We start from the raw sequence: 14,782 nt of genomic DNA on the forward strand, positions 1-14,782 counted from the left end.
AATTGAAACTACTAACTAGCCATAAGTCAAGGGCGGGAGTAAAGAAAAGTGCCTAAAACTAGGGGCTTTTGGGTTACCCTCCCAAAAAATACTCAAAAACTTACCAGAACCTATACAAAGCTAAAATGTAATTAAATATATCGGTTCAGCGGTTAGCAAGATCATTCGAGAGACATACAAATAGACATTCTGTGACTTTTATAACAATTGAATTACCTATTTTTGTTGTGTTTTTATTAGGTTTATCATCTGTTAAAGTTATTTCTTCATAAGAAGGCGGAGGTTTTTCTACTGACATTTTTCATGAAATAATATCTGAAAATGAACAACTTTTAAATTTTAAAATGATGTATCCTGAGTACAGTTTTTATTATATACACGTAGATATATTTACAGAGGAAAATTGCTACATTTATAGGTCAGTTCGTTCATCCAGTTTACCCCCTTACCCCATCCTATCTCCTCCTGTTAGCAAGCTGCGAGCATCAATTTATCCTAGTACATCCAAGTAATAATATATTACTTATCATAACACGAAAAAAAAACATATATAATATAACATTAATGTTTATAAAATATTATAACTAAAATAAAATACATAATGATAATATTTAAAAAATATTAAACTGATAGTTACAAAGGATTTAAGATATAAAGAGAGGATAATAACTTTAATAAGAACTCACTCATCTTACACAGTAACAAAGTTTTACATCAGATCTCAACTGATTTCACACTAAGATAGTGGATACATAATTACTTGGATGTTACACCAGATTATCTTGAAATTAGTAGCTGGTTAAAATTATGATTTTGTGTTCTTAGATGAAAGGACAAGTAGCTTTATTTTCTAATTTTAACACATTTTTGTTAATAAAGATAAATTGCTGATTTTTTGTGAAGGTTCCATTTTCCAAAGACAATTCAGTATACAACTTACTTTGTCTGCCAGTCAATAGGTTCAGCAACAAAGATATAGAAATACTTTTTATGAAGGTTCGTCTGTCCTTCATTCTTTTTTGACCATTGAAAATATGCTGCATTCAATTGTTAATAAATTTTTTTGTGCTTTGCTACTTATGGATGTTGTCATACATAAACCCATGATCATTCTTGAATAAAAGTAACAAAATGTCTTGATGATCCATTGTGTGTGTATCTGTCTGTAGCTAAGGAATTTACAAACCTCTAAAAGGATATTTTTCTCCTTTACCGTGAAGTTTCTTATAGGTCTATGGCATAGCCACTAGGCCCAGTATTCAATAAATCATCACTTTGCTTTTTGCTTTTGTTCTTTTTGAATATACTTTTCTAGAGTAATATTTACAAAATGATCTAAATCCGGAAAATTATGATTTGAGAAACATCCAGGGAGGTAGGGGACATTATTATTCATTACACTAGTCCCAAAAGTCTTATAATAATGTTTTCTTATTCGTTGGCTTAACAATAATAAATATTGAATGTTTGTTCATTTAGTTGAGTGTCCAAACATTTCAACTACTAATCATAATTGTGTGTATCATCATTGGGGATGTTCATCAATTTATTGCCCATTGTCTTATCCCTTTAGATCCCTGAAAACATGGCAAGATTTACAGAGAAAGGAAAAACTTGTGGTAGGTGTTGTTAGATGGAATATTTTGGTTGCTAGGATACTATGTATATGGAATTATAAAAAAAACTCTTTATCTATTTATCTTTACAATACATTTATACATAATTTATTTTCCGCTCATATGTTATGTACATTTACACATATTTTAATCAAACAGAGACATGCACAGCTATTTAATAGGGGCAGTGTATGTCCTAAAGGGATGAACAACGGATTGTGGAGAGGGTGAAAAAAGGGAATCCAGACAGCGAAGCTACACAACAATCAAAAAGTTTCTCCATCTGTTCGTAAGCTAAGCTATAGGAAAAACATGATCTTTTATGTTGCTATTTTAGTTAGAAGGCTGGATTTGATTAGTAAAGATAATCTGTATCAAAGCGCATTTAGTATATAATTCACATCAAATTACTGTTAGGAATATAAACAGTTGAAATATTTTATGGAGATTCCTGTAATACACAAGTATCTACTTTTATGGTTGGTCGAAAAATTTGATTTTACTATGAAATTAACATCTATTAAATAAAGATTCCTAATTATCGATATTCTATTATATACAATGTCTGATTGTCTGTCTGTCTGTCTTTAACTTCTTTTTAATGAATCCCTTAGTCTTTAAGGTGCTTAGTTTAAATTTTTGTTTTTTTTGTTTGAGTAAACATTTTATCTTTTAATTTTAAGATATTAATAAGAAAAATTCGAATAGCTAATATATGATACATAAGTACGAATTATTATATTTTTAAGATTATATTTTTAAGATAAGAAAAGGCAATACAATCATAAATATATATTATTTATATATTTTTTGAAAAACACCTCCATGAGAAACTTATTTTTTATTGATATTTTTACAGGTAAATACCAAAACATATATACTTAATCTTATAGATGTATAAACCTAGACAACTACCTTACCCAAGAAGCGGGAACATTTTTCGTCTACTAGTAAATTGGTTTCTCAGCTCATACCAATAACGAAATTAATTCGGTAAAAAATCACGAAACCTATACATGTTTTTCAGCTGTCATTGGGGGGCAACACATCGTAAAATTGACGACCTCTCCATTTGCCCCCCAAATATTATTTTAGATTTAATTCGCTTGTTGGTTATACCTTATTCCTGGGTTTCTGCTCTTTTGTAGCGTCGTGGATGTGTTTATAATTCCAATGCTATTGGCTAATATTTAAAGACCCAATTGAGAGTGGCACAGGGTCCCCACTCCCTAAGTAGAGTTATATAGAGCTCGTGCTCCCTCTATTCTTTTTCTTTGATGTAAAACAATAAATATTAATTTAAAAAAAAAATAACTGTGATATGAGATAAGCTTCTAAAATAATTTTTAAAGTAATAATAAGGTGAGATTTTATTATTAAGATGCTTTAACTACAGTATTTTTCTTAATTAGGGATTTAAATATTTTAATTTAAACAAATCATTTTATGCTCTGGTTAATTTTATCTCCAAGTCAGGAATTAGATAGAATAGTTATAAATATATTTTATTAAGAGCGTAGCTAAGCAACCCTATATTAAAACCTTTAGAGATTTCCCCTAAAGTAATTGTCGAGCATATTAATAATAGATAAACAGATTACCTTCTCTCCCCCCCCCCTCCCTTTATTCTCTGTTGCTGTGTTTCTGTGCTTAACAAGGCATTTTTATGGAAAACGCCAAATTTTAGAAGCTTGCTCATGGCTTTTTTATCTTCCACAAGCGGTTACGCCCCTAGAGACTCTAGGGGCACTTAAGAAAGGGGGGAGGAATTTAATTCGATAACCCAAGAACCTTCGAGAAACCACCTTGTAAAGGAGAAATGATATCAGTTCAGCGGTCAGCGAGATTTCACGGTACAAACAGACAGTCATACAGACAGACAGGTAGACAGACTGTTACTTTATTATAAGGATAAGTGAGTAAAGTTAGCTTTTGATATTGTTTTGGTTGAGAACCCCTATCAAGACGATTTGTGATCACATCCTTCTTGCATCAAGAATCAGGAGTTACGGATCTAAAGGGATAAGACAATGGCCCTCCCTCCCTTACTTTACATGTGTAGGTCAATGATAAATTTTATCCATTCACACAATTCTATTTATTGTTTTAAAGGGATCATTATTGTCCCTTTGTCAGAAATGTAGATTTTTTTATTTACTTATCCGCGAACAACATTCAATAAAACTAAGAATTATCAAAAATAATAAAGGTAAAGTAAAACTTCTTTTTTCTTGGTCTATTTCTAATCCCTGGCAAAGTTTCCAATAACAATGGATGTAAAGTATATGTGGATACTATGACAGTAGAAACATTGTCGTCAATTTAGGTTGCTAACATAGACCTCATTTATTGGTGAATTCGTTCATCTCTTAGGAGGGGAGTGGAATGGGGTAGAGGGGTTTGGGTCTGATATTTATGTTAGCCCACTACAAAATTCACGTAATTATAGTACACGATAATCTGGTGTAATATCGAATAATAATAAATCCATTACCCTATCGGCCACTGAAACTTACTAAGAATTTCACAACAACCATGAATCATCTACAAGATTGTTAACAAAATTTACTCCAACTTCCTTGTTCATCGGCGCATTCTAAAGCCATATTACATCAATTCAAATTAAGTGGTTTATGGGGAGGAGAAAAGGGGGGGGGCCGGGGGGGAGTCAATCTCCGCTAAACAATGTTAGTTTAAAAATTGTTTAAATTTTTCATGGATCTATAGAAGCTTCACTGTAAAGGAGAACTATATCGGTTCAGTGATCATACATATGTATGAAAGATAAAGCATTCCTCTGAAAATTTTTATCATTGTGCAATAAAATCGGTATATAAATACTTAGTTATTGCACCATATTTTGGCCTACTCTAATAAAATGGTCCTTCCAGCTGGCTTATATAACGCCCCCCCCCCCTTCCCTGTGAAGAAAAGTGTACAATATTAATCAGACATAACTAATTACTAAATAACTGTCAAATAAGTTTGAGGTTATCACAAAGGTGTTCTTACTAACAAACTGAATTTTTAATTTTGGCATGTTAGAATTGTCCTATAGATTTCAAACTTTGCATTCCTGAAGTAGTTGGTTACTATTTAGAAAGCGTAGTATTTCTATAATCGTTACCACAATGTCCGTACGTCCATTTTGAACATGTTAATCTTTAACTTTTTAACAATTTTTCATGTGATATAATCATCTGATTAATCTGATTTTTAGAGTAATGATTCCTATTACAATGAGGTACAATATTATAAGCGAGGCATCTCTATAATCAAGTCCTATAAATGTCAGTTTATCATTAAACAGTTTTCTGTATTTAAGAAATTTTGCAACACATTTATGTATAATTTTGTCAAAACTTATATAATTGCATTTCTTATATTAAGATCTGACACTCTACAAGAGTTAATGTTCGTCTGTCATACCGTTTCAGAGCTTCGCTTTTATGGATTTTGTCATCCTTGTTTTGTTTGTTAATTCTATCAACAAAAGTATATGCGAATCAATAAAGGAAAATGTTTGAAATGTATAAAAACTGATACACTATCTTGACTTATCTTTTTTTGTAATATTGCAGGAAATCAATGAAAAAGTTATTAATAGTTTGTTCATTCAAAATAATGTTAATGTTTACAATAACTTTTCCTTCTTTTTTGTACTGGCTTTAAACTGATTGTACTGTCATGTGTCAATAATTCAATGTATTAAAGATAGCACATTGCGGATATTGAAATGAAAAATTATAAGAGCAAAACAGTTCGTAAGTCCCGAGGGGCCGAAGGCTTGGATAACAAAACTAGTATTATTTTATTTTAATATTCGTGTAAATTGTCTGTAAAACGATGCTATACATGATTTTCAGTTTTTTGAGCCGGTTCTAATCCAGCGGATATCAATAACTTTAGAAGCCATAATGTAAATGAAAATAGTGTGACATGCACAGATTTTTGCAGGGACAATATTTTGACTACCCTCTTAAATCAAATGGAGCGTAGGGGGTGGGGTGAGTTTTAGGTAGTATTATTAAAAAACATTCGAGTTTTTTTTTTTATATTTTCGCCAATATGAAATTAGTAGTTTTGGGTTGATGGGGAGGGGGTGTGAATGACTTTTTACATTTGAAACACCCCTTAGCTATGCTTGTAAGTTGTATCAAGGGGGGTGTAACATGCATACAAAGAGGAGTTAAATCCCCTACACTTTCATATTAGTCCACTTTTTTACCCACAACTTTTAAAGAAAGTAGCTTCAAATTAAAAAACATAGTTTCATAAAAAATTGCCCAGTAAAAAATATAAAAAGGTTATGACATGCTCAGATTAAATATTTTAAAGAAAATAAGTCGACTGATTAAAAAAGTACATTAAAATAATTAGGTTATAACAAAATAATCAAATAGAATAAAATTATAAAAGTATTAAAGAGAATTTGTAATAATAAACATTGAATAATAATTATTATTTATGACAAATAATTCAGGGCTCGGCAGCAGCGACTGAGCCTAAAATTTAAGCGCGTTTGGGTGCTTTGAAAATTTGTTTAAAAATAGAGATTGCCATATGTTGGTTATGTTAATAGTTTCAACTGATTTTTAAATTGTAAAAGGTTGATTTCTTTGCGGCTTACTGGGGGCTGGCGCGTGGCTGCCGAGCCAAGGCTAATATGCCTATTTTCGAACGAGAATTGAGATTTAATTTGCATAATTATATAAATGGTCCAAGTCAATTTTAGGATATTTATATTGGTCAGTTCCTTCTTCCAGAAAGATGCGAGGGGATGGGGTAAAATGGTTGGATGGGGTTAACATTATTTTAGCCAGCTGTGACTATCAATTTATTAGAGTGCATGAAAATCTAGAGCAACATCCAAGTAATAATATATCGATTTTTACAACCCGTGAAATCAAACAAATTTTTAAAAATCAGACAATAAAAAAAATATTCAAATGACATTTTAATAAAAAAAAACAAATGAACTATTTAGATTTAAAGAAGCCGGTTTCACATAAAATTAATAGTAAAGGACACAGAGACTTGTTTCACGGCAGTAAATAAACAAACTGACGTAGGAATACGTTACTCTACTCTTAAAAGTTTAGCAACAGATTGAATGCTTTCCTTTTCCCTTCACTATCTCTCTATCACTACACTAGACACTTTAACTAACTTTATATTCAAAGTATCACACATTATTCCCTCTCCAAAGTATACCATAACCTTTTTGTATACTCTTTAAAGAGAAATTAAGGTAGGTGGTTTTTTGCTCTCTTCATAACAATAACTGATGAGGGAATTTTTCGCTGCTTGTCGCGTTTCAAGAAAATGTAAAGAAGAGAGGCAAGGGAGAGGGGGGGGGGGAATACGATGGTATGTGTGTTTGTTGAATTTATACAGGAAGATTTGAGCCGATTCACACACACACACAAAGTTTTGTAAACAACAGCAACAATATTTTTCAGTGTGAATATGTTTGAGTGTATCTGTGTGTAAGTCTGTGTGTGTGTGTTCGTGTGCGCGTGTGTGTTGGTGCGTTAGTGCGCTCCGCGCCCAAAATTTCACCGTGTACTCAAAAAACACCTTTGGTCGAGACACGAACCATTTATAAGGGGAGGACATTGTCCCCAATCAATCTTTACCTCATTTTCCCTCATGACCCTCACCCCCCCCCCCCCCCTTTATATTTTCCTTACTGGCTTAAAAGGGCCTTCCATAGACTTATTAGTTCTAAACTATTATTTAACAGATTTATAAAATTTACAAATAAACTGACAAGAATCAATATTGATTATTACAATTGATTTATAACAGCCTTATTAAAAAATCGTAAAAATGGCATTTTCTTGAAAATAATTACTGTTCGCTAGGCCGGTGCAGGTACTTTTATGAAAAGAAAAATAGTTCTTATTCTTAATAAAGTTATGTTGTCAGTGTTGTGTAAATTTTTTAAACTCTAAGGTAAAACCTCTCCAGCTAGATTTGTACTTTTTTAAAGAAAAGCTACAAATAAGTATAACCTTAGCAGATAAAAAGAAAATAGGATGGTTGTTAAATAATGGTTGAAAAAAAAACACTCATATTGAAAGGTCTTCATACGTACTATGGTAGACGTCAGGCCAAAGAGAGATAAAAGGAGATAAAAGAAATATGGATAGAGAGAAAGAGGAAAAGTGAGAACTAGAGAGAGAGAGATAAGGAGAGGGGGAGAAGGAAAGAGAGAGATGGTATAAGATTAAAGACAGGAGGGAAAAATGCTTTAGGTGCAGATTCAAGTTTAAATGGTGGTTCTAAAAGCCATAATTCACACCCTAATTACATTACAATTATCTAATATCCCTGACCTATATTTGTATGTTACTATATGATAGCAACCACCCCAGAAACCACCTTTAAAAATTCTACATTCCAAGCTCCAAAAATGAAGGCGAAACATTGGTTATTCAAAAATACAGAAAAAAATGAAATAGCTAAAAATTTTATGAATTTGTAAAAGAACGCTATCCTTGTTCTAAAGCATAGGATTGCAATAACCATTGAATCAATAGGGTCCTCTATTCTAATTAAGCTACATATAGGTCCTGTAATGGCTTTAATCTATTTTAATTTTTGGTCTATTTAATCTATTTTAAGTATTGGGATGGTTTTAAGCTATTTTTCTATCCCTTCCACACAGATCCCCTAGAGGCTAGGAGCGTAGATGCTAGTAATGATACATAGATTTTAATAATATAATTAACTATTATGTTAAAACAATATTTGAATTTAAAGTTACCTTAGATTAACGTAGCATTACGAAATAACCGAGAGAAAAAGAATCAATAACAAAACTTATGTAACTGTACAAATTTTATAAAACTTTAAAATCTTTAAACGCATATTATTTTAGTTTAAACAGCAACACAATCTATGATTTAAATTGATGCGTTGATATTAGATAGGAGAAAAAAATTAGTTGTCAATTTAGGTTGCTAAATATATATTACTTATTGGTAAGTCATTGTCATGTGGATGGTATCGTTATATTAGCCAGCTAAAAGTTCACTTCATTAGAGTACATAATAATCTGGTGTAAGATCCAAGTAATTATAAATCAATTATAATCTAATTTGTCCGTTCATAACAATAGATTGTACGAATAATAGGAAATATGAATTACTTGGTTGCTTTATGAATAACTAACGGCTTCGCCTCTAGCCTCTATATAGGGGCTTTGCCCCTAGAGGTATAATTACACCTTTTATTACTTGGAGATGCCCCCACTCCACCACTATTTTAAATACCTAATTAAAAAAAAATGGTGGGGTGATTTTGTTTTTTGGGGGGTTGAGGTGTCCCACCCCCCAAGAAAATAGTCTTAAACCACTACAGGACCAGTAGGTATATTCCCTGAAGAGTAGAATCCGATCGGTTCAGTGGTTACCGAGATCTTAAGGGACAAATGGACGGACGGACAGACAGACAGACAAACAGAGAGACAAACAGACAGACAAATAGACAGACAAACAAACAGACGGACAGACAATCAAACAGACAGACAGACAGACATCGTTCTACTTTGTATTATACTAGCGGCTTCGCCCCTAGCCTCTAGGGGCTTTGCCCTAAGAGGTGATAAAAAAAATTAAGGCGCAATTCGTTAAAGGACCAAGGAAATCTTCAGCAAAAAAAAAAAAAAAAAATTGGGGGGGGATTTTTTTGTTTTTGGGGGGTTGGGGGTGTCCCACCCCCCCAAGAAAATAGCTTAAAACCACCACAGGACCAATAGGTATATACCCTGAAGAGTAGAATCCGATCGGTTCAGTGGTTACCGAGATCTTAAGGGACAGACAGACAGACGGACAGACAGACAGACGGACAGACGGACAGACAGACATCGTTCTACTTTGTATTATAGGTATAGGTTTTCTAATATATTATCATCTTTAAATGTTAATCTACTTATTAACATAATTTGCCTTGTTTTGTCAATAAACTTTTAATTATTCTTAACTTCAAGTAATCTTTTTCAGTTTAGTGTCATTAGCTTAAAAAAATATTATATTTACAAAAAATTTTAATTTTCATACATAATATCGTTACAAATAATACCAGGGAGGAAAGGGACAATGAGTTGTTTATTGCAGAAAGTCCCCAAGGTTTTTAATAAGGTTTTCTTATTTGTTTGCTTTACAACTTTGGGGACTTTATTGAATTTTGATTGGTTAATTCTTTAAGCTAAGTGTCCAAACGTATCAACCACTGATGACGGGGTAATTTTGTGTATCATTATCAGGAATGTATATCAATTTATCGACTATTGTCTTATTCCTTTAGATCCCTGATTAATACAATATTTTGATATTCATTATCTAATTACTTACAATTGCAAATTCCTTTGTAATATGTAACGTTGAAATTCATTGTTTCATATCAAGCAGCCACTCAATGAGTATAGTTTTTTTTTCTAAGTGCAACAACTCACGGAGGAAGGGACATTCGACTGTCAATTACACTGGTACCCTAAGATTTATTATCGTATTCGTTGGCTCAAAAATTCTAGTAATGAACTGTGATTGGCTGTTTCCAAACTAGAAGAGTCCACACTTGTTAACCAATAATCTACAGAAATGATAGTTTTGTTTCAATCATTAGGCATTAATGCATCGTCCATTGTCTTGTCCCTTAAGATCCCAGGCAACATTTATGTACACTACATGTACAAGCCAACAAGTACATCAAAACTTTGACAAGGACGATTACGTGCTATAGTAGAGCTCCTCGCTTCTAGGGGCTCTGTTTTTAATAAAGAAGAGGAATGGGACCTGCATGGAGCTTCCCCCCCCAAAAAAAGAATACAATCGGTTGAATGGTTAAATATATCTAAACGGACAAACAAAAATAACTAACTGTTACCCTTTCATTGATGAAACAGTGTTTTTATATGAGTAAAATTTAATATCTTTAAGTATTGCTAATGACTTCGCAATTTTGTTCTAAATGAACACCGTTTGTGACCATGAATTTTTTTGCATAGCGAAAGTCTCCTCTTTTTTCAACCTTCCTCCTTCCCCTAAACCATTTCCCCTGTTTTTCATATAATTCTTTATATTTCCTATATCTTCAATGTGCATACGTATGAGCAATTGAAAAATATTTGGCTTATTAGTTTTATTTTATCTTATCTATAATACAAAGTAGACCGATGTCTGTCTGTCCGTCCGTCTGTCTGTCCGTCTGTCCCTTAAGATCTCGGTAACCACTGAAACGATCGGATTCTACTCTTCAGGGTATATACTTATTGGTCCTGTGGTGGTTTTAAGCTATTCTCTTGGGGGGTGGGACACCCCCCATCCCCCCAAAAACAAAAAAATCCCTCCCCCATCTTTTATATATTTTTTTTGTTAGGAGATATCCTTCGTCCTTTTTTTTTGTAGAAGATTTCCTTGGTCCTTCATATTTTTTTTTTACGAATTTCACCTTAACTTTTTTTATCATCTCTTGGGGCAAAGCCCCTAAATGCTAGGGGCGAAGCCGCTAGTACTTCTATAAGCTAAAGAATTTCGGCAGTTTCATCAAAAGTGCCCAGTCGAGCTCAGAAACCCACCCCCCTTATTTAAGAAATAACATGGAAAATAGAGGCTGCAAGGGGAGTTGTTCAGTACTTTAGGTCATGCTAAGTAAGGTTATTTGGGGTTTCAAGTGTTTCAGCAAGGTTAGGTCATCACATGTATAGGCCCCACAGGAAAAGCATAGTAAAAACAATTCATCCTTTAATTTAAATCTATTAAAAAATTAAGGGTAGTGGGTTCAATGCTCTAAAGTAAGTTTTAAATTTTATGAATTCACCAGAAATTTTGGCATTTGCTTTTAAGTGATCATTTTAAGAGTCCTATATTTTGAGATTTTTTCACTATGCAAATTTTATTCCCTTTTATCCAATTGTATAAACCCTACTCTTTAATGAATCAACATGTTATTTTAGATGTACTTACAACATTGTTCAAAATTTAGGATTTTAGGAACAAGAATACTTTTAAACAATATTATTCTAGCTTTATAAGTCTTTTTTAAAAATAACAATGGATTTATTATTACTTGGATCTTACACCAGATAATCATGTACATACATGTATAAATTGCAACTTGTAGCTGGCTAGAATAACTATATACCCCAAATCCACCCCCTTTACTCCATCCCCTCCCTCCCCTCCTATGGAATAAACGAAGTGACCAATAAATGATCTCCATGTTAGAAAATTGACGAAAATTTTTTCCCTGTCATAATATCTTCGCATTATATATCAATAAAATAACTCTTGCTACAGTTAGGGAGTTGAATCCATTTTTATAGAAGCAGAAACATAATCTATGATTATGGTTTGGACCCTCTAAAACTGTAATCTACCCTTCCACTTTCCCCTCTCTTGGTGAAGATATCTTCAACGCCGATACTATTTTTGAAATGTAAGATTCCACTTTCAATAGAGGCAAAACTGGAATCATACATTCATGTTTACATATCAGCGTATTCATAAACATTGATTTCCTTATTTATATCGACATAATAGTAATGTATCATTCTACTTTCAATAGAGACAAAACTGGAATGATACATTCAAGATAACATATCATATATTTAAATTGACATAGTAGAAATGGTACATATTAGTTAGTTTTTTTTTTATATTTTTATTAGTTTGAAGTTTTTAAGAAAAAAAGGACCTAAAAATAAAGGTTGCTAACACTTAACAATCAGGCCCATTTCCGGACCTTAATAGTTCAACGCTCCCCCCCCCCCCCACATATCATCTCAGCTCCTATTAGAGTTAGTTGGCAAACAAAAATTGTGCATGTTCCCTCTTAAATAATAAATTTCCGACTTTAATTAAGACAAAGTCATTTTTCGCTTACTTCACCCTTTCATTTAACAACTTTCTTTTTAAGGTTAATTAAAATGTTAAATAGATGTAATTTCCTTTTTTTTTAAGCTAGAACAATTTTTTCAGAAAATGTTTATCTTAAAGTAAATTTTATATTAGAAATCTCAAAACATAAATTATCTTATTTGTTGGCTTAACAACTTTGGGGACTTTTACTGAATTTTGATCTAATATCTATAATACAAAGTAGAACAATGTCTTTCAGTCTGTCTGTCCGTCCATCCAGCTGTCCCTTAAGATCTCAGTAACAACTGAACCGATCAGATTCTACTCTTCAGGGTATATACCTATTGGTCCTGTTGTGGTTTTAAGCTATTTTCTTGGGGGGTGGGACAACCCCAACCGCCCAAAAATTAAAATTCCCCCCCCCCCAAAAAAAAAAAATATTCTGGTGATGCTCATAAATTATGGGCGCAGCACCTCATGGGGCAAAGCTCCTAGAGGCTAGGGGCGAAGCTGCTAGTAATTAATAACCTAACCATTCCAAATCCAATAAAAGTCCCCAAAGTTGTTAAACCAGCCAATAAGAAAACGTTATCATAAAACTTTGGGGACTAGTGTAATAAACAGTCCATTGTCCACCTCTCTTTATGCTAGTTCCCAAAGTTTTACAATAACGTTTTCATTTTTGTTTGCTTAACATCTTTGGGGACTTTTACTGAATTTTAATTGGTTAGTTTATTTAGTATAGTGTCGAAACGTTTCAACCACTGATGGCAAATTACAGTAGGGGTATTTTTGGGAATGTACATCCATTTATCGGCTATTGTCTTAAACCCATCAGATCCCTGGTGTCGATAAACTTGAATTAAAGTACCTAGAGGTTTTGGACCAGCTAAGAAGGTAATTTCAGTCCAATGTTCCCTACCTCCCTGGGTACAATAAAAGTTGTCTACAGGGAGGGAAAAATGGACAAAAAATTAAATAAATTCTGTCTATAATAACATGAGAAAACAGAATGAGAAGGACAGTAGCACCCTGTAATCGTTATCAGAAAGTTCTGAATGTCCTTTCAAAACATTTGACAAAGCTTTTAATTTTAAGAGTTATAACAAAATAAATTGATAAGATACATACAAAATGTTATTGCTTCTAAGCGACGTTTTCTACAAAAAGGGTTGGTAGAAGTCTATATGTATGTCTAAAAAAATCATTCTTATGGTTTGCAGGTTTCTATAACTATGTCTTATGCCTCTAATAAGGGAGGGTTTAAATTTCAGTAGTACCCTTAATTGGTTGATGAAAACTGGCATTGTCAAAACTAAACAGCCAAGATTAGTTGTTTATTGCTTCTGTTTTTCCAGTTTTGTTAGTCCTGAAGGGGCGAAGGCCCAGTCTAACAAAACTGGTGTTCATATTACAACTTTTTACTTTACTATTTGTAGAAAAATGTCTATAATACAATACAATAAATGGTTTCAAGTATGGATTAGACGGGTCTTATCCAGTGGATATTAATTGGTTTTGTAGCTATACTGGAAAATCATAAAAAATCATGGACAGAATGACGGACAGGCAGAAAAGTGAATTGTAAAGTACCATTGCATTTTATTCTTTCTTAGTATTCATATCCAGAGAGGGAGGAGACAACTGACTGCTTATTACAACAGTACACAAAGTTTTACAACAACGTTTTCTTATTCATTGGCTTTGGGGATTTTTACTGAATTTTGATTGGTTGATTAAATTGTGTTTATAAACGTTGGAACCAATAATTTTAATCTACAGAAGAGGTTATTTAGAGTGTCATCATTATGGATGTGCATTAATTTATCGGCCATTGTCTTATCTCTTTATATCCCTGATATGTTTCATAATTTTATTTGTTAGCTTTGCTTAAAGGGACTGTAAACGAGAAAATTTATCATCAGATTATCAAAACTTAACATCATCTCATTAATGTAATCTCAAATATATGGCAAAACTGTCTCTCGTTTCCTTAAAAAACGGCTATTTCCGACGATTTTTACTATGTCCAAGTTTGGAGAAAAAATTTCTGGACTATATAAATGTGCAGTTAATTGTCTTTTTTTCCTTCTATAGCTAAAACTAAACTTTTTTACATAGTTCTCTATTTTTCCTAAGCTTACTTTTAACAATATCCTTGCTGTAAACTAATGTATAGTTACTTAAAAATTGATAAAATAAGTAATCTTTTTTATTGAAAACCAAATACAAAAACAAAGCAGAAACAGGTTATTTTATTAGTATCCAAGTAACTTTAGATGGCCCATCTCTCGCCCACCT

General features: G+C 32.5%; 1 protein-coding gene across 1 annotated transcript in view; it reads right to left on the bottom strand.

The window, feature by feature from the left end:
* Window positions 1–14,782, bottom strand: part of LOC145311985 (ATP-dependent translocase ABCB1-like) — a 516,884-nt gene that overhangs the window by 49,324 nt on the left and 452,778 nt on the right. The window contains exon 2 of the mRNA XM_080151062.1: window positions 217–314. Within this exon, the coding sequence (XP_080007188.1) occupies window positions 217–298 (82 nt within the window). The 5' untranslated portion in view covers window positions 299–314. The remainder of the gene's footprint in view (window positions 1–216; window positions 315–14,782) is intronic.

This window comes from Acartia tonsa, chromosome 2, assembly GCF_053477335.1.
Source record: "Acartia tonsa isolate MP-2025a chromosome 2, ASM5347733v1, whole genome shotgun sequence".
NCBI lineage: Eukaryota > Metazoa > Arthropoda > Copepoda > Calanoida > Acartiidae > Acartia > Acartia tonsa.